General features: G+C 29.7%; 2 protein-coding genes across 2 annotated transcripts in view; one reads left to right on the top strand and one right to left on the bottom strand.

The window, feature by feature from the left end:
• Nucleotides 1-20,186, bottom strand: part of Cpap1-b (cuticular protein analogous to peritrophins 1-B) — a 58,276-nt gene that overhangs the window by 16,263 nt on the left and 21,827 nt on the right. The window lies entirely within an intron of this gene.
• LOC143195684 (uncharacterized) lies at nucleotides 9,175-14,861 on the top strand. Its single transcript, XM_076403078.1, has 6 exons — nucleotides 9,175-9,330; nucleotides 9,921-10,107; nucleotides 10,168-10,286; nucleotides 10,571-11,066; nucleotides 11,156-11,893; nucleotides 14,854-14,861. Exons 1-6 carry the CDS (start codon nucleotides 9,175-9,177, stop codon nucleotides 14,859-14,861), a joined length of 1,704 nt encoding a protein of 567 aa, XP_076259193.1.

Genomic DNA, 20,186 nt, shown 5'->3' with positions numbered 1-20,186 from the left:
AATATGTAAAAGAAAATTATTAGTTGCCTTGCAGTATAAAACAAAATAAATCAAAGAACCTATTATTATATTATAGAAACTAAGAATACTGCAGTAATTTATAATTTATTATATACAAACCACTGTTACTATGTATTAGATTATATCAATTAATCAACTAATATTTCATCTGGGATTTATACAATATTTTAAGCCAACAGTTTTATTGATTAATACCTATACAACAAGTAATTAATTCATATTAATTAATAAGTCGAGTTTATTTAACAAGTTTGAATTAAATTTAAATTATTATTTATTATTTCGAAGGAAATAATTGAAATGCCATAAAGATTTTGCATTTTACTTATTTTTGATTTCCATATTTAAGTGACTTTTAAAGCTCTTTTAATTTAATTATTGTCAAGAAGTTAAATAGTTCGCAAATTGTGTAAACGAATTGTTAACGTAATATAATTTCATAAAATGAATTAAATAGTGTTAGGCTCTTCTGTTTCTTTTATGGTAAGATCGATCAAATCTACCCAAAAATATTGCTTTCAATATGACGATTTAATCAAATATTAGATTGAAATAAACATAGAATAATGCGTTTTCTATGTATGAAGTATTAAGGAATTTATTGTTTGTCTAAAATACCTATGCGTGCTATAAAGTATAAAATATCATTCAACTGCTATGTCCGCTATGTCTTCTCAAGGTGGCATGGATGCCAGTGATCCAATTTTCAGTGACTCTACCGCACAAATTCGACTGAATTTGATAGATGAAGTATCGTTAAATCAACTTATTCATATAAATCAGAAAATCATAGAATCATAGAATAACAAAATATAGTGTAGCGGGGCCAAATCTAACTATATTAATGGCTAATTTAAATAAAAAAGCGATAAGATTTTTTTTTTTTTGAGAGAATAGTTTAATATCATCCAAAGAGACAATTTTCAATCTTGAGGAAATAAGTAAATGTCAGAAAAAGAGACAAAAATAGTAACTTCACATGAGCCCACTTTGTATACATATGTATTGCATTATATTGGAAACGACAATATTTCATTTACTAAAAGAATAGTGAAATCATATTTGTACACCTAATACAGTTATTTGAATCTATGAATCTATTCGCATTAAAAAGAATAGAAACAATCGAATCTATCAATCATTCGAATTTTATAAAATGTTATGGATGTTGTTATATCAACGAATTAAAAAAAAATCTAACGATTTTCAAGAAAAAATAATATATTAACAATCTGGAGATATTTATATTGAAAACACAAATATTACAAAATATATTTAAATAAAATGCTGTAGTTATTTATTAAGTCAAATTTTAATCGATTATGCAAATTAAGCAATAAAAACAATAGTAATATGTGAATGAAAACATCTTAAAGGCGTCGAATAATACGTGACTTTTTCTAGTAATGATGCAAATTATCTTTCCATATTCATTCATGTATGTAGTTACTGTAAATAATTAACAGCAGCTTAAATTAAATGGATAACGTTCTTGTATTTGATAAATGGTTACTGTACAAAAGAAGACATCCATTAACTACCACTGGATATTATCTACATAATCAAAAGGTTAAATCGCTCTTATAAATCACTCTTTCTATAAATCATTCTGCTTTGCGGAAGTAAGAAGAAACTAGAAAGGAGCGTCAACAAATTGATCTTCGTAAATATATTTTACAAGCATAATTGTTTATTTAAGCAATTTGCATGCACTAGGAAAGAACATCATACCACAATTTCCAATGATTTATTATTTGAAAATAAAAATATTTTATTTTATTAACATTATTGTTCTTAGAAACAACTTTTCGTAAGTATGTAAAACAATCAGCAGATAAAGAAAATGATTTTGTAGAATGTATTTTCTATTATGTACAATTCCCTTTTACCATGTTTTAACAAGCTGCAAAATTAATGGGGATGATATATCAACACATTAATTTTATAAGAAGTAAACTTCTAATTTTTATTGTCAATAATTATAATAATTATTAACTGTAATAATATGTACATTAAGTTTGAAATAAATATTTATCTTTACAATATTGGGAGTATAAATTAGTTTGGTCAAACTGTTGCTATTAGAAATTCGTTTTCGTTTAGTTAAGCTGGCTTTCTTTTTTGGCCTTAATAAACTAACTGTTGAATCGCAATTGAAAATCGCTTTTCAAATATTTCTATAAGCTCTGAAAAATTCTTGAAACACCAAAACTAATATCTATGTGGGAGAGCACTATAACAGTAAACTTCAACAAGCAATCAATACGGTTCAGCTGAAATGTTCTTCCAACTAAAGTATAGTAAAACAAATGTCTGGCGCTATTAACGCAGGACTCTAAAAACTATTTCTTCAGTCCAATATTTATTAGTAATTTAGTGGATTCAAAATGAAATATTTTATTTCTTGGTTCATTACATAATTTGTCTCAAAACATATAATATGTCTCAAATATTGGCAACTCAAGGAAAAGGACAGCAACTGACAGTTGTAAACAGTAGTAAACATAACATAAAATAGTAGTGAAGAGAATTTTTTGAATAGATTATTGAATATATGAATGATGATTATTAGTGATCATTATTGGTTCTCTATCTAAATTGCCATTTCTGTCATTTCGCTCAACATAATTAATCGCCTAAGTCAGATGATTTTATATGACTTTTACTTAACACTATGTGAATTCGAATGTATATGTCAGCAAACTCGCAACAATTCATGTATTAAATGAAAATATCTATGAAGATAAAGTTAATCAAGTCCAGATACATGTAAATGATCATGGAAATTTTCATTAAAAGAGAGTCAGCAGGGTGATTGGTCTGACGCACTATTAAATAAACTTATAAAAGCGCAACTTTTTTATTTTAGATAAAGCTTTTTCCTTGAAGCGTTAATATAACTTTCCTAAACAAAATAGGCGTTGAAATTAACTCGTAGAATTATTTTATTAACAAAAATGGTTCATTCATTTCATTTCATTTAAAAATCGAAGTTAGATATTTGCCGGTGATAATAAGATTTCATTAAAAACTAAAAAATATAACAATGCATTTTTGAGGTGATTGTAAATAAGACATTACATAATATTTAAATGAATTGAAAAAAAAATTCAACCCGAGAAATTATACAATTATTTTATTTGTTGTATTTATTGGATTTTCACACTCTGATTGTTTAAGAGCTTGTTACTATAGAATTTAACATCAATTATAAGAGTAATAGTGTATAATATCAATTTTAATAAAGGAATCATAACGCTCAGTGTAGACTAGTTCATAATATCAATACTTTTTTCATGTCTAAAAATACTGGAAAAAAATAGGAATTTTAAAAAATTTTCATTAATACTACTTCAAAAGTCATATGGTCAGAATGTTGCAATAATATACAACTGTGTACAATAGTATAATTTCAATGATTTAAAAGTAAATCACCCCTTTGATAATCATGATGTTAATAACAAAGAAGGGTCTGGAGGATTGAAGACTGTCATAGACAATGAATTACAGAACTTATTGGTCTAGAACCTAGCTCAAAACCTTAAAGAACATTCAGACAGGTTAGCAGTTAATAACGGTCGGTCGTCATGCAAGTCATGCAAGTATTATGAAAGGTACACTCTTGCAACTCGGATGGGAAGTTCCGTCGCCCTTAACATTCTGACCAGAAAGAAACATTTTTAGAAAATGGCCAAAAATATTTTGATTAATATATTGTACCAATTTTTCTTAATAGATGCCTTTTAAAGACAGAAAATAAACAGAGGACATGCAGGCACCTAATAAAATCATTACACACCTACTATTTACACCATCCAACAGCATTTTCAAATAATTGTTATTGATTTCTGCAATACCAACATCATCCAAATACAAGAAGCCTTTCCAATTCGAACGAGATCTAATTGGAAAGAATGATGAGCTGAATGTAACGTTCTTAATACCTTTTAAAGGTGATGTTCTTGACATTTCAACAACCGATGACTTACTTAATTTCGGCCGTGCGAAATGGTTCAATACACTAATTAAAATTTGTTGGAGCTTACATTTACTCCATCGGTTTTTGCAATTTGTTCTTCAACCTAGCACAAATTTAATTAGTCAACTATTGTTGTTCAATCGATTCTAAACAGATTACAGACGATGACATAATATTACAAAGACCGACCACAACAATACTAGTTTCCTACATCGGTCGATAAAAAGTCGATTAAGTTGAGTATTAAATACTATTCGTCGGAAATAAAAGGAGGAACCATGTGAACTTTAGGCATTTACTGGAATAATTCATAAAATCGTTATAAAAATAAGACAGGAAAGACTGTAAGAATTGATCCATGGCATACATATCAAAATATTTAAATTAATAAATTAATAATATCAGGCGAGCTTTAAGATTTATTACGATTGTTTATTGTTTAGAAAGTTTAAATTTTAATTGTGCTTTGAAATTTTTTATTTATTAAATTTTGCCAACATGAACCTAAAGAAATTTTCAGCACTACTAAGGATAACATAATTTTAACGGAAAAAAATGACACAAAATCTGTTTTAAAAGTTATAAACAATTTAAATAATACATACATAATATACTTTTGTATGTATATGCCGTACTTCTGTCTCTACTATCTATTACGAAGAACTTCTTCGATAGCTTCAACTGGAATTTCGAATATTAACCAGAGCCTTACATTGTATCATTTTAAAATAATAATAATACCAAATAAATTTGAAAATTTTTATTTTTTGCGGCATTTCGGATAGCATTCTAATAAGAATTCTAACCCGAAAATTATAAATGGACAGGCCAAAACAAATAAAAAAATTAAACGAACACCTGTCCAGTGTTAACACCTGCATCAAAACATATTTACCCAATGATCTAATCTGCAATGAGCTTGTCTGATCTTGGGGGTAGGCTCGGTTGGATTTGAACAATGTTCTTGGTTATATTGGTCATACCATCAAATATTAATATTCCATGAAAAATGTCCAAAGTGATATCTACTATTAATTATTGTACTTTAATTTTGAAAAATTCGAATAAGTTCGACAAAAATATACAGATAAACTCTATACTGCTAGAAATACCAAATAATTGTTTTCAAAACATAATAAACTTCCAAATGTAAGAAATACTTGTATTTATAGGAAGATTAACCAAACGTAAACTCAAATGATCTTATTTAAAATTTTATTAAAAACTTATAAATGATAAACCCAACAAGTACGAGCTACTTTGATTAAAGAATAGTAAGACTTAAAATGAAACTAAAACCGGTTTTTTCAAATCTATATAGTCCTCTTCAGAGTCAGTCTGTCACCTGAACACAATGTATTTACGTCAATGTTTCTTCAAATCTTCAAAACAGTTGTTGAATTCAACGAAGCTAAATCTGGCCGTTATACAATGATAAAAGTTGAAATTATATCGCAATTAATGCAATTATAAGACGCGTTATCGTGATAAAAACAAAACCTGTTACCGAATTATTGGCCCATAATTCCGACCTCTTGAGTAACATCATAGTGGGCGCATAACACTCAAATGACTTTCTTTATTGACAGTTGATTGAAGAAATGTTTAATGAACAATTTTGTTTTACTATTTTTTAATGAAATAATATTTTAATCAGATTAACAACTATAAGAAATATTTAAGTCTAAATAAGTAAAGCAAGTTGTGCTCAAGCAAACAATATTAAATTTCGGAATAAAATAAATCATCACAACAGGATATTATTTAATTGCTTTTGGATTTAACAAAAAAACTAGATCAGGTTTGACGAATGACTAACGTTGTCTTGTATTTAATCAAATATCAATTATGTTACTAATTAATTCTCTGCTATGTTGAAATCTACAGTGCCCTGAATTACTAAAAAAAAACAGGTATACATTCAACACTAAAACTTATATTAGATAATACTGTAGATTTTTTATATTTTTAAGAAATAAATTATATTTTATACAACATAGCATAAATTGTGCTTATATAACCAAATTGATCCCTCTGGGGTGACTTTTAACACTAAAACGTAAATAGTTAAAGATTCTCCTACATTTCATTAACAAGGCGTTTTTAAATTTTAAATGTGACAAGAAAGTTGCATTAAATTTTGTTTCAAAAACCAAAAGTATAAGTTGTTTAAAGAAAAGATTCGACAGGGACAATACTCGAGCATTATTAACACTATGCACAACTATCCTGAAAAAAAATTCCTACTAGCAATTATACTGATGGAGGCAAGTTCAAATTAATTATAGAGGAACAAACCAGCTTAAATGTAAGACTCAAAACTACAAACGATCTTGATGAACAATCATTAGCAATCACAGCAAACAGTCGAAGCAAACACAAACATATTGAATCAGCTGTAAAAGAAGCTACACCAGTATCAAGAGAGAAATCAGAACATGAAATATATTGTCCATTCGAAATTAGATATGTGATAAAAGAAAGCAGACCTGCTAAAGAATCAGAAATACTACAGACAAAAATAATTAATAGCATCAGTAATCAGACGAGTCTATCACGAAAGGTAATTATCACATTAACGAATATATTTAATTTCTGTTTTAGGCTGAGGCATGTTCCACGATGTTTTAAAATGGCACAAATAATTATACTCAAAACACCTCACAAACCGGCAAAACAAATCGGATCTTAAAAAAAAAGATTGAAATAATAAAATTGAGCGATTAGTAAATTTATTATTACTGAGTATTTTTTTTATTACATCACTTAAAGGAAATTAAAATAATATTTATTATTAACTAAATTTTATTAACCGTTGAATATTACTTCCGCAATATAAGCATGATTTGTAGAAAAATATTTACTCCCTTCTATTATGTAATGATTTTTTTAACACATTAACTTCAATATTTAATTTAGGAAAAAGACTTAATTACTATGTTTACCAAATGCATTGATGTTACATCATTATTTAAAAAAGTCAAGTAAAGAACTTAAAAAACCTGTAAATGTCTTCTCTAATTACGTATTTACTGTATTAAAATCGAATATGTTTCAATCTATTATCAAAGTTATTGCGTTGTGTTTTATGTATTTTATCAATTATTTCCAGTGTGTAACATTCCTTTCTTAGACTTGACACTTACGCGATTGTTCATATTTTTACCATTGGCTTCCAGATGGAAGATCCATTCATTGACCAAAAATTAGCTAACGCACGAATCAGAGTAATCAACCGATTAGGACCCTGTTTTGTCATGATATTTTTCATGATTGTTGAATAAAAATGGTTCGTAAAACCTGATCCTCGGATTTCATTTTCTAACTTATAATACTTACAGGAGTTAAAATATATAAATCTTCTTTTATCAAGAATTTGTGCATTGGGTTTTAGAGAATGGATCAAATACACACTTTAGAGTCAAAAGTGACGAATTCTGTGACCATTCTCCTGTCTTGATCTGCCACTACTTTTACATTTGCCACCTTCCATCAACTAGAATTAAGATTCAGGGTGAATTACTATAGAACCACCATAGTGGACAATAATAGTACTGGGCTGCTGGAATTTGCAGAGGGGATTGATTCTTATTATAATCAAATAATCGTTTGTTTTTGTATCTTCCAACTGTTTGAAGATCATGAGATGTATGAAACAGATCTACAATTCTATAGTCACGAAATGACGATAAGGTCGTCGAAAGTGAACAGAACAAGAAGTAACAGTTGCCAATCCGTATCACATGAATATCTTAAAAGCAAGACGAGAATCTTCCATACCATTCCAGAAGTCTCATTTTAAACCAAGCTCCCATTAATGAGACTCTAAAAAGTGTAACAAAGGCGAAATGTCAGCTAATTTGACTCAATAAATGACATTCCAATCAGGAAGCCAATTGTTCAATCTTTCTTTTTGTTTGTAAAAAATAAGCCTTTACTTAAAAGAGCAAACATAACATACTATATAATGGTCGTTTCATTTTCTATATTTAACTCTGACGCTTTAAAAAATATAACGAAACATCGTCTCTTTTGATTATTTTGATTACTTGTTCAAATCGACGCCGCATGGTCTAGCGTGGTCAACCACTTTCATTTTTTCAATACATAATATCCAATTGATTACCCACCGTTTATGATTATAAGCACATAGATAGATATATAGAATAATCCGTTTTCATCAATTTAAAAACACTTACAAATATTCAATAATACTTATTCAAGGTCTTGGTAATTTGGGCGTATTGGCTTCAACAATTAACTCAAACTCAGTTAATAACAAGAGCACGTTAATCATTTAGGCCAAATTTTCGATTAACTAAAACAGCAATATATATTAAACAAGATCCTGCTATGATGATTCATATCATTCAAAGTTTAAAATATTTTTTGCAACAACATGACTTAATAAAATCATTTAATACAATCGGTCATAATATTTCTGACAAGCCTTAAAATTACTTGCAGAAATTCATTGGATACTGTAAAGATCACAAAAAAAATCGTGAAAAAATTGGTTCTTCTCGCATTCATTTCTGTTATAAAAACAATTTTTGAATCCCAACGGCAGAAATGTTATAAATATGTGAGAATTGTAAAGTTGTGATCAAAAAATAGTCCGAAACTCATACCATTATCATCTTTGCACGGTAGTAATAATTTCATAAAACCACCAAGACATTCGATTGAGTAAATCAGTTGTTATTTTCCTCAACAGAACCATAGAAATGTCTGATAAATATTGATTTTATTTAATTTAATTTGTTCTATCAATAAAAATAACATAATGCTTATGTTCTTTAAGTTTACTTAGGATATGTTTTATATGCTCCTCTAAAATATAATCAGAAATAAAAGTATAATATTGATTTTTAACAGAACCTATTTGGACATATAATTTAACTAATAAAGCTATTTACATTTGATCTTACAGTTATTTGTAAATTAGATCATATTATCAAAAATTTAGTTAAACAAGATCCTGTTGTAATGATTATTTCATTCAAGAGTAAAATGAGTCATTATTTCCGTTACTAAGTTACTTATTGAACAAAACCCAATGTGCAAATATAAAAAATGGTCTAAATCCTTGAAAGGAATTATCAGCAATGTATGAATAAATTGTACAAAATATAATACGTACATAATTATATAATGTTATTAATATTACCAAAATGATTACACATATGCTAATGGCAATAGTACGAAGAGCCCTTATAACTTGGAACCAAGAAAGGAAACCCAAAGAAAAGCCTCAAAACTCGACGTTATTCCATCAGATAAAAGCAGAAATTATTGAGAAACTATGTATGGAAATAACTATGTATACAGTAAGAACTTGACAAAAAATAACTTAAAATAAATTGCCATAATTTATAATAAATTGTATAAAATGTAATACAAGCAGATTCAAATAATAAATTCTATAAAAAAAACTCTTTGAGAGAAAAATCAAACAAAAACAATTGATTTTTCGTAAATATAACTTAGAAGGATACTAAACTAACAGAATACAAATAGCTTAAATAAAAAAAGCTCCAGAAACAGGTGAAATAATGACGAAGTGTAATTGTTTGTGTTTGCAAATAGATTAAATACAACAGCTTGAAAATAATCGATAACCCAAAAATCTAAAAACTATCCGGATATGATTATTATCTTATATATAAAAATGAATCGCAAAATATGTTCCTAAGCGCATAACTCAACAACGCCTGGACCAATTTGGCCAAATCTTTTTTTAAAATGTTCGTTGAAGTTCAGGGATGGTTTTTACGGCGAGAAAAATTAGAATTATTGCTGGAAAAACCCTAAAAATAGCCCTTTTTGTTTGAATTTGTTTCGTGTATCAGTTGACAATTCATCTGTCATCTGTCTGTTTAGTTCGTGATTAGTGAAAAAATAATTTATATTTGATTAGCGTGAAGCGCGAGCGCGACATTCAACTAATAATCGCGCAAGTTTGAATCCAGCTGCTTTCAGTTACGATGTGTCAATTGACTACAGTAACTACCAATGTGTTGTTATTGGTTCTATGAACTTGGTTTGCTCACACTGTAAGGCATTAAAATACAAAAACGAAGCCAATGGATTGTGTTGCGCAAATGGTAAAGTGAAATTGATACAATTGGATCCACCACCAGAACCATTGTACTCATTGGTTTCAGGAATAGGAACAGATTCTATACACTTTTTGACACATATTCAACAATATAACAATTGCTTTCAAATGACTTCATTTGGGGCAACAAATGCAGTTCGGGAAAATTTTATGCCAACTTTCAAGGTATGTATTATAGCAGTTACTCATAATTATTTTAGCGAACAAAATTTTCTGTCACCAAAGTTAAGATGTGTTACTAATCTTCAATTTCTTAATCATTACGAAATATATCACTTAGTCATCATATTATATGGTGATTCAGTTTCAGTGACACTTTTATTATATTTTATATTTGATAGATATTAGTTAAAACTAAATATATACTTTTTAAGATCAAATATTATTTAAGTTTGATCATTGACAATCCATTAATTTATACCACACCATAATATTTTTTTTATTTACAGATACAAGGGCAAATATATCACAGAGCAGGTTCACTGTTACCAGTGTCAGATAGCGACAACAAATTCCTGCAAATTTATTTTATGGGCAATTCACCACAAGAAATTGATCTGCGTTGTGCACATAACAATTTAGTAAAAAGGTCTATTGTAGAACAATTACAAACTTTATTTCATCAACACAATCAATTGATTATATTGTTTAAAACTGCCCTGGATCTGATGCCATCCGATAATCACAAAATTGTAATCAGAGCTGATAAAACACCTGCAGGTCAACATACAAGACGTTTTAATGCACCAACTATTGATGAAGTTGCTATCGTTGTAGTTGGAGAAAACTTGGAATCCCGTGATATTGTTTTACATCGTCGGAATTTTCAATTACAACCTATAAAGGAAACACACCGCTCATATGATGCACTGCAATATCCCATTATATTTTGGCAAGGTGAAGATGGCTACGATTTATCAATAAAAATGATAAATCCCATTACAGGTAACTAAAATATTAGTTTAGCTATGGCGATAATATCTCAGTCACTATATTATGTATTTGAATGTTATTAAAACAAAATCTGTTTACAGGTTCTGAAACCAACAAAAAAGTCAGTTCAATGAACTATTATTCATACCGCCTAATGATTCGGGAAAATGCAGATAATCACATATTGAAATGTCGGCGATTATATCACAAATATGTTGATGACATGTATGTTAAAATTGAAACGGAGAGATTAACATTCATCAGGTTGAATCAAACCAAACTCCGATCTGAAGAGTATATTCACCTTCGAGATGCGATTAATACTGATGGAAATGCACAGAATGTCGGTCGGATGACTATTCTTCCAGCAACATACATCGGAAGCCCTCGGCATATGCACGAATATGCTCAAGATGCCATGTCGTATGTTCGTCATTATGGTACAGCAGATTTGTTCATCACATTTACATTCAATCCGCAATGGATAGAAATTAAGCAGGAGTTATTACCTGGGAAATCATCCATTGATCGTCATGATATTACAGCCAGAGTCTTTAGACAAAAGTTGAAATCTTTAATGAATTTCATCGTAAAACATAATGTGTTTGGTGAGACACGCTGCTGGATGTATTCTGTGGAGTGGCAGAAACGAGGATTGCCACATGCACACATTTTGATTTGGTTGGTTGAAAAGATAAGGCCAAATGAAGTTGATGCAGTGATATCAGCTGAAATCCCTAATGTACAAGTAGATCCTGGATTGCATGAGGTAGTTATCAAAAACATGATACATGGTCCCTGTGGAACTCTTAATCAAAATTCACCGTGTATGATGGATGGTAAATATTCAAAACGATATCCACGGACATTAATATCGGAAACAATTACTGGTAATGACGGTTATCCATTGTATCGTCGCAGATCGACAGCAGACAATGGAAAATCAACAATTGTCAAATTAAATTAACAAGATATTGAAATAGATAATCGTTTTATTGTTCCATATTCACCCATTTTATCAAAGACATTCAAAGTACACATCAACGTTGAATCTTGCCATTCAGTGAAATCGATTAAATACATTTGCAAATATGTAACCAAAGGGAGTGATATGGCTGTGATTGGAATTGGTGCAGAGAATTCTAATGATGAAGTTACCCAATACCAAATGGGCCGCTATGTCAGTAGTAATGAAGCAGTTTGGCGAATATTTTCTTTTCCTATTCATGAGAGACACCCTTCTGTTGTTCACTTAGCTGTGCATTTAGAAAATGGACAAAGAGTGTATTTTACAGCACAGAACGCAGTACAAAGAGCTGCTCAGCCACCATCTACTACATTAACCAGTTTTTTTGAGACATGCCAAAACGATGATTTCGCACAAACATTGCTATATTCTGAAATGCCAAAATATTATACCTGGAATCAATCCTCAAGGAGATTTATACGACGGAAACAAGGAAAACCAGTTCCAGGATATACAGATGTATATTCCACCGATGCGATTGGCCGGATTTATTCAGTACATCCAAGCAATGATGAATGTTTTTATTTACGACTGCTATTAGTCAATGTACGTGGCCCAACATCATTCCAACAGTTACGAACTGTTGATGGTGAATTGTGTGGATCCTACAGAGAAGCCTGTCAACGTTTGCAATTGCTTGAAAATGACGCTCATTGGGATCAAACTCTCAATGATGCTGTAATATCATCACACACTCATCAAATACGAACATTGTTTTCTATAATCATATCTACAAACCCAATTTCATCAAACCCAATTTCATCAAACTTCTCATCAAACCCAATTGATTTGTGGATGAAGTACAAAGATTATATGTGTGATGATATTTTGTATCAAATACGGAATAGAATGGGAAATCCAAATATACAAATCAGTGAAGAAATTTACAATGAAGCATTGATTTCAATTGAGGACATGTGCTTGATAATGTCAAACAAACTATTAATTCAATTAGGCCTGACCGCGCCCAATCGTCCAATGCATGACGCTTTTAACCAAGAGTTGCATCGAGAAAGACTGTATGATCTCAACGCTTTGAAAGAATAAATTCAAACAAATCTTCCACTGTTAAATGAACAACAGAAGTATGTATTTGAAACTCTTATGTAAGTAACAAATGATGAAACTGGAGGGATTTATTTCTTAGATGCACCTGGTGGTACAGGAAAAACTTTTTTTATTTCATTAATATTAGCAACAATTCGCTCACAAAATAAAATTGCACTTGCACTCGCTTCGTCGGGAATCGCAGCAACTTTGCTTGAAGGTGGTCGAACAGCCCATTCAGCACTAAAATTGCCATTAAATATGCAAAGCAATGAAACTCCAACCTGCAACGTTTCGAAGAACTCTGCAATGGCAAAGGTTTTGCAGCAATGTAAATTGATTGTTTGGGATGAATGCACGATGGCACATAAAAAATCTTTGGAGGCTTTAGACAGAACCTTAAAAGATCTACGTAGCAATAATAACCGATTTGGTGGTGCAATGATTTTATTAGCAGGAGATTTTCGTCAAACATTGCCAGTGATTCCACGATCAACGCCAGCTGATGAACTCAATGCATGTCTAAAGTCCTCCAATTTGTGGAAACATGTTAAAGTACTTCATTTAAGCAAGAATATGCGTGTCGAGTTGCAAAATGACCAATCTGGAAACATATTCTCTAAACAACTCATTGACATTGGTAATGGCAAATTTCCTATAGACATGTTGACGGCTTGCTTTTGCTATGACTATAAACAAGTCCCAGGGGCAATCATTAAGTGTTTGTGGTATTAATCTAGAAAACCCATGTTTCTCACATGGTCAATTGTATGTTGCCTGTTCCCGTGTTGGAAAACCATCAGATTTGTTTATCTATGCGCCAGGTAATCAAACAAAAAACATCGTATACCACAAAGCAATATAATGATAATAATAATAATAATTATGATTCACATGATTAACAATAAAGCGATTACTTACTTTTCAATCCTTATATATGTTTTATTTAATTATTTTTTATTCACAACGCCCTATCACCAGGGTGATGGTTCTGTTCAGGAGAATTTTTTAAAATACGTAGGCACAAAAACTGCCACATTACAAATCTTTTTGACAGGACGAAGTCTGTCGGGTCAGCTAGTTAACAAATATAACATTAAAATTCTCGATATAGTATAAGGAGTGTTATTACAAAAAATCATGGACATTTATATTATGAAAAGGTAAGTGAGTAACACATTTTAATAGTTTCATAATAAATAATAGTAAATTCTAAGTCCTGTTTTAAATTGAATTTATATTTAGAAAATGTTTTAAAATATACATTTATCGCTTTGTCATTATAAGTTTTTTAATGAAATTCTTGAGTAATTTATCTTTAAAAAGCACATAAACATATGAAAACATGCTAGTATTGTACAAACTATAAGTATATACTATATGACACCTTTATCGCGATATTGTTTAATAGGTTGCATACGTAAAATTGCATTTTTAATTAACAAATATTAAAATATTGAATATACGTTTATATTTGTTATATATATTTAATTATTACCTATCATTCACTCACATGTTTAATATATAAAAATTATATTATGAAAATAATTGCGAATTTGATGTTAAAGATTCATTAATTCAAAAAATATTTTAAAAGAACATTACAATCAAACGCAATACAAATAAGATAAAAAGTGTATTACAATAAAATGAATTAAAAATGATGTTCAGGAATGAAAGTTTAATTTATAAGTGTCTATAATCTGCTAAAATACGGTTTTATAGGTCGATAATAAATTACATCCCACTCTAGTAAATCTGTTCAACCTCTTATACCACACATATGGGAAAATATGTCTGATACGCACATTCTATTATTTTTAAAATTTTGCAACATACAAAATCAGTTTCAGGAAAGTCCCAAAAAATAAAACAGCAATAGGGTAATTTTTGTATTTGTATTGCAGCAAAATCGTAAGTACAAACAAAAAACTATATATTCTATAAGCGACGAATAAGTGATATATAACAAAAAAGAAGTAATTACTAGCGAACTGTGATAAATATAATTTTAACAGAAAGAAATAAAAAGTGTGTTAATATAATGCAATATCCAATGTCACTTTAGTAGGTTGTAATTAATAACTTTGTATATCTGATACAGTGTTAACATTTCTGACTACAAGCATTTTATGCAATCAAAATTATCATTCATTATTGTCCATGTTGAAAAGAATATATTTAAACCCCTGCGCTACATCGGCATCGTAGGCGTAGTTAATCAAACGCTATATAAATATCCTGAGAAATCTAAATATATAGTCCCAGATAAAAACGCATATAATTTTACATACCACAAATAGTAACATTGACAGGAAAGCAATTTTGGTTCCGATGAATTACAAGCATATTCTAATTATCTTATCAATCATGTTTTGAAAGTTTTTTTTCTCTTCAAATCAATCTTTTCGGTTCTTTCTATCAAATCTTTCCGGTTCTGGAAAAAATTATTTTACCAAGCATGTTTCAAGACACATCAGCATCTTTTTCCTATTGACACTTGACACAAGTAACATTTAAAGTGATTAATTCAATTACTAACTTATACTTTTGGGTTCTTTTGATACATGCAATTTTTTTTGTTATTTGAAACTCTCCTCATAATCATAATTCAGATTTAAATATTGTAAATTGACCTTTTTTCAATCCACTTTTGAATGATTTATTAAGAAGTATTAAAAGCCAGTCATCTCTCTCGACAATGTTCTCAAATTACTGAAATATTCTTCAATGAAAATTACTGATAACTGTCTTTACAATATGAGGCTGTTATTTTAGAATCTTTCTAATCTAAACTTGTCTACATTTATAAGCAAGAATTTTTTATATTTTCTAATTGTTCTAATTCAATTCATTTTAGACAACTATTGTTATACAAAGGCATAAAGTATTTTTATAGAAAATTACTATAAAATAAGGTTGACCTATTTCAATTAAATGATAAAATTTCTTAATTTTTATTTATAAAAATATCTTTTCTTACGTACAGGGCGAATGTATATGTAAAAAGAATATATCTAAAATTGAGAATTGAAAAAAACATGAATTTTTATTGACACTACATTGCCAAATAATTAAATTTAAATAAAAGTATTGTTTGCAAGCAAATACAGTAGTTGCACCATTGTCACATCTATGGGACAAAATTTTTACAGATTTAATTAGTTAAAGCGAATTAATTGAATTAGTACTATGAAGGTGTACAGTAGCTTTGACAGAGAAAAAGGATATTTCTGGTTGTACAAAACAGGTTGTAGAAATCTATATTATTTAAAATGTTCATAATTTATTACTGTTGCTGGAGCTATAGCCTAGTAATATTTTTAAAGATTTGTATAAAAAATATCCCAAAAATGAGGCTAATCTTGGGTAGGTTCCAGCGACGTGTCATCTTTACTTCTTGGAATTCAAATAATGTAAAGCTGACGATAGATCTTTACAATAAAACCTTGAGTTTATTCAAAATAATCCAAGATTATCTCATAATCCTTTATATAGAAGATCACAATACAAAATATGTACTTTTCTTTTATATTTGGAATCATATCTGATATAACAATTAAAGCACGTTAATACACTTTGTCTATAGATTTCAAACAAACAAATTTAATAATTCATTTTTCAAGCTTCATCGGATACATTTGTAACCAACTTCATATTGAAATCTCACTAACAGTCTTCACATTTCAGTATGTCTTGTGAACAATTTTTTTTCAGTGCTTTTAAAATGTCTGAATTTGTGTGGTTTTACTTCAATTTGTAGAAAAAGGCGGGTGAAGGTTATCGAATGCTGTGTGACACTTATGGCAATCATGCTTCATCCAACCAAGTGGTGGGCGGGGTGCCAGTAGCGCCAACTAGTACACGATAACGAATATCTGGCAACCCCAACAGGTTTATCTGGGAGATTATTGAAGGGTACTTTCAATCATTCAATGACTGATCAGCGCTCAGTTCAGACGTTCCACCTTCGAAATCATCGAAAAAGAATAAAGCTCCAAATTAAAAAAAAAAATCTAAAACTAATTTATAGGTCTAATACAAAACTCAGATTTATCTAAAAATTTGCTAATATAAAAACACCTTGTATCGTCCGTCCACCTGTTTTATTTTTAATTCAAGAACAAATTAAACGACGGCAAGTACAAAGAACTAGCCCGTTACATAAACTGTAAATAATACTGGTCAGGACATTAAAATTGTTTTTGTTCTGTGTAATAGATGGTTTCCCTTTTATCGTTAATATTAAAATATATAGCTAGGGATTTGAACTAAAAAAAAGAAATAAATATCATGCTACTAAATAAGAGGATGAATTATTACCGGTATTTTTTCGTGCTCATCTCAATTTGAAAATGTCTATTAATACAACGTCGATTGCCTTGAACCGTGGTTTCATCTTTATAGTTCGACATTTCCGGAACTTGGTTCGAATGGTTCGTGCTGTTAAAACAACGAGTTACATCATCAAAAAATGGTTTAGAATTAGTTATTCATCGAGTGTTGGTGTTTGATAGACGGAATATACGAATTTTTTTTGTTACCTATGCAATTAATACATCTCATACAAACGTCCCGATTATTTAAATTAATATTTTATGATGCACCTTTCGCAAATATTTATTATTTAAACAATCAGGGTCACTTTAAGCAATTTTCAAATATTGTGGACCGCAAATTTTATCTCTCTACGATTTACTTTGGCAATCAAAAGACGTTGTCTGATAAGTACTCTGGAAGAGGCGGAACTTGGAGCTGCAACATTCTACAACTTTGCATCTGTTACACTCTGTTACACACTGTTCAATTTGTTTAATTAGTATCTGTAGAAAGTAATAGTTCATAATAGACTACACTGTACTGACCCCACTATATGCACTCTGCATCCCACCACCACTCGCAGAAACACTTTATGGTCATCAATATTCCGCTTCTTTCTTTACGACTTTTTGCGCTGGGGATTATCGTAGTAATTCCTATTTCATCCACTTTTAATGACATTAAGCAATGAAACCGCAATTTAAAAATGATTCTAAATGGTATTTTTATTCAGTTTTGGGAACGCGGTAGCAATTTTTGGATCTTTCTCATCGCATGTAGACGTCTAAAACCAGTTGGTTCATTAACTACTAAGTTGTTTGACATTGTTTTGAAAGTGAGCTGGGCTCTCGTCCAGTAAGTCTTATTCACCACTTTTAAATCGTTGAAACTAAATCAGACGACAGGATTTTTTTTTAAATTTATTTGTTACATTGTTACTAGTCGTTCGCGACTAACCTACAGTTTGTCCTTACATTAACGTACATCTAGGTATATATCTAGGAGAACCCATCGGTCCTATCTTAGTCTCTGGTGTAACAATATTTATGTAATAAACTACTGTACAATAGGGAATAACGGAGCAACATCAGAATAAGATTTTAAAAATTATTGATGGACCTCAGCGGCAGTTTTTTTTCCAATCAACCAATAAAAGCAATGAATGTAAAAAGACAATTTTGAACTTTCCACTGTAAACACCGAGTATTTCAATAATTCTAAATGAAAAACTGTTATTTCATTTGATAAATGTGAGAACCATCGAATTTAATAGTCAGGTTAGGTTGTTTACATTGATACTTCGCATTTTAGCGAATTCAAGCTCCTAATATTACATACCTTTTGGCGGATTTACACCAAATTTGGCATCCAGTGACTTTTTATTCAAATACTTAAAAAATTACTCGACAATCAACGGTTCATGGTGAAATAGAAAGTGATCATCCTATTATAACGACCTACCTAAACCTTATTTGCTAGATGCCGTAAAAAAAAATAAAGAATAGTCGTTGTAATAAGCTCATAGACCACTTTTGACTGGATTAACTTAATAAAATTACACTACTACCTATTATACTAATGCCTAAAAATATCTAGTTTTATATATTTGCGACTTATAATTCAGTCCTACATTTCTTGCGATTCAAAATTGAATCGATTATCAGACCGCCTCAAAAAATAACGAGCGTTTTGAAAACGAAAAGTTGCCTGAGCGAAAGTCATAGCTCAATGCACCAATTTCTCTGAAAAGGCGTCAAAGTTACAAGAAGATTCCATCAAAACTTATTTGTACACGTTTAAATTCCATTTTTAGTTATTGGATGCAATTAACATTCTGAAGGATATTTTTAACAGAAGCACACTAGATTATTGATGAATGGTGTTGCAGGAGTGACGTAATAACACGGCTTTTCACATACTTGTAACGATATGTTTTTATATTCTCTCGCATCTGTCTTTATATACGCAAGCAAAACAAATGCATTGGTTACCTTATTGAGAGATTTACTTAATTAAATATTACCTAACTTGATTTTCACAATTTTCTGTTTACTCATGTGACAAGATAAATACGAGATCTTTAAAGAAAAAAATATGTTAGCATAGTAATGTATTAAAATCTATCTGCTAAATATCAATTCATTTAACATATAATTCATAACATGGAAATTTTGGTATTATATTTGCATTTATATTAGTGTTGGGAACAATCGACTGAAATCAACTATCGACTGTTTAGTAATTGACTACTTTTTACTATCGACTGTTTCAGTCGCTATTTTTGGTTCGACTGGTTTTACTAGTGACTATTTTCAGTCGCTATTTTCAGTTCGACTGATTTTATTACTATTTACTATCGACTGTTTCAGTCGTTTACTTTTAGTTACTATTTTCGGTTCTACTAGTTCATTCGACTGATTTTTAACGTTGTGGCCTTGTCGTCCTAGTCGCGACCTTAAAAGTAATGCGCCAAATTTATGCTTATATAGATTTATATGTAATATATGTGATTTTATGTTTTTCTGTAGTTTGCTTGTGAATAACTATATATTGTAAATTAATCTAGCAGCATTTTGGAACGCTAGTTTTCGAGGGCAAAAAAATAAAATTGTAAATGATAAATAGTAAGATAACGTTTGACTGGCATAATAGGTAATACTTTTTTGATAAACTTTCACGATTTTTGTCCAAGCTTTTGTTTGTCAAAACTTTTTTACTAAAATCTTAAAAACTAAAAT

The sequence above is a fragment of the Rhynchophorus ferrugineus genome, unplaced genomic scaffold (genome assembly GCF_030347505.1).
Source record: "Rhynchophorus ferrugineus isolate W39M unplaced genomic scaffold, kcgeb_rfMv2 rfM4, whole genome shotgun sequence".
Taxonomy (NCBI): Eukaryota; Metazoa; Arthropoda; class Insecta; order Coleoptera; family Curculionidae; genus Rhynchophorus; species Rhynchophorus ferrugineus.
Note: the sequence above shows the minus strand (reverse complement) of the source record. Positions and strands in the feature narration are given on the sequence as shown.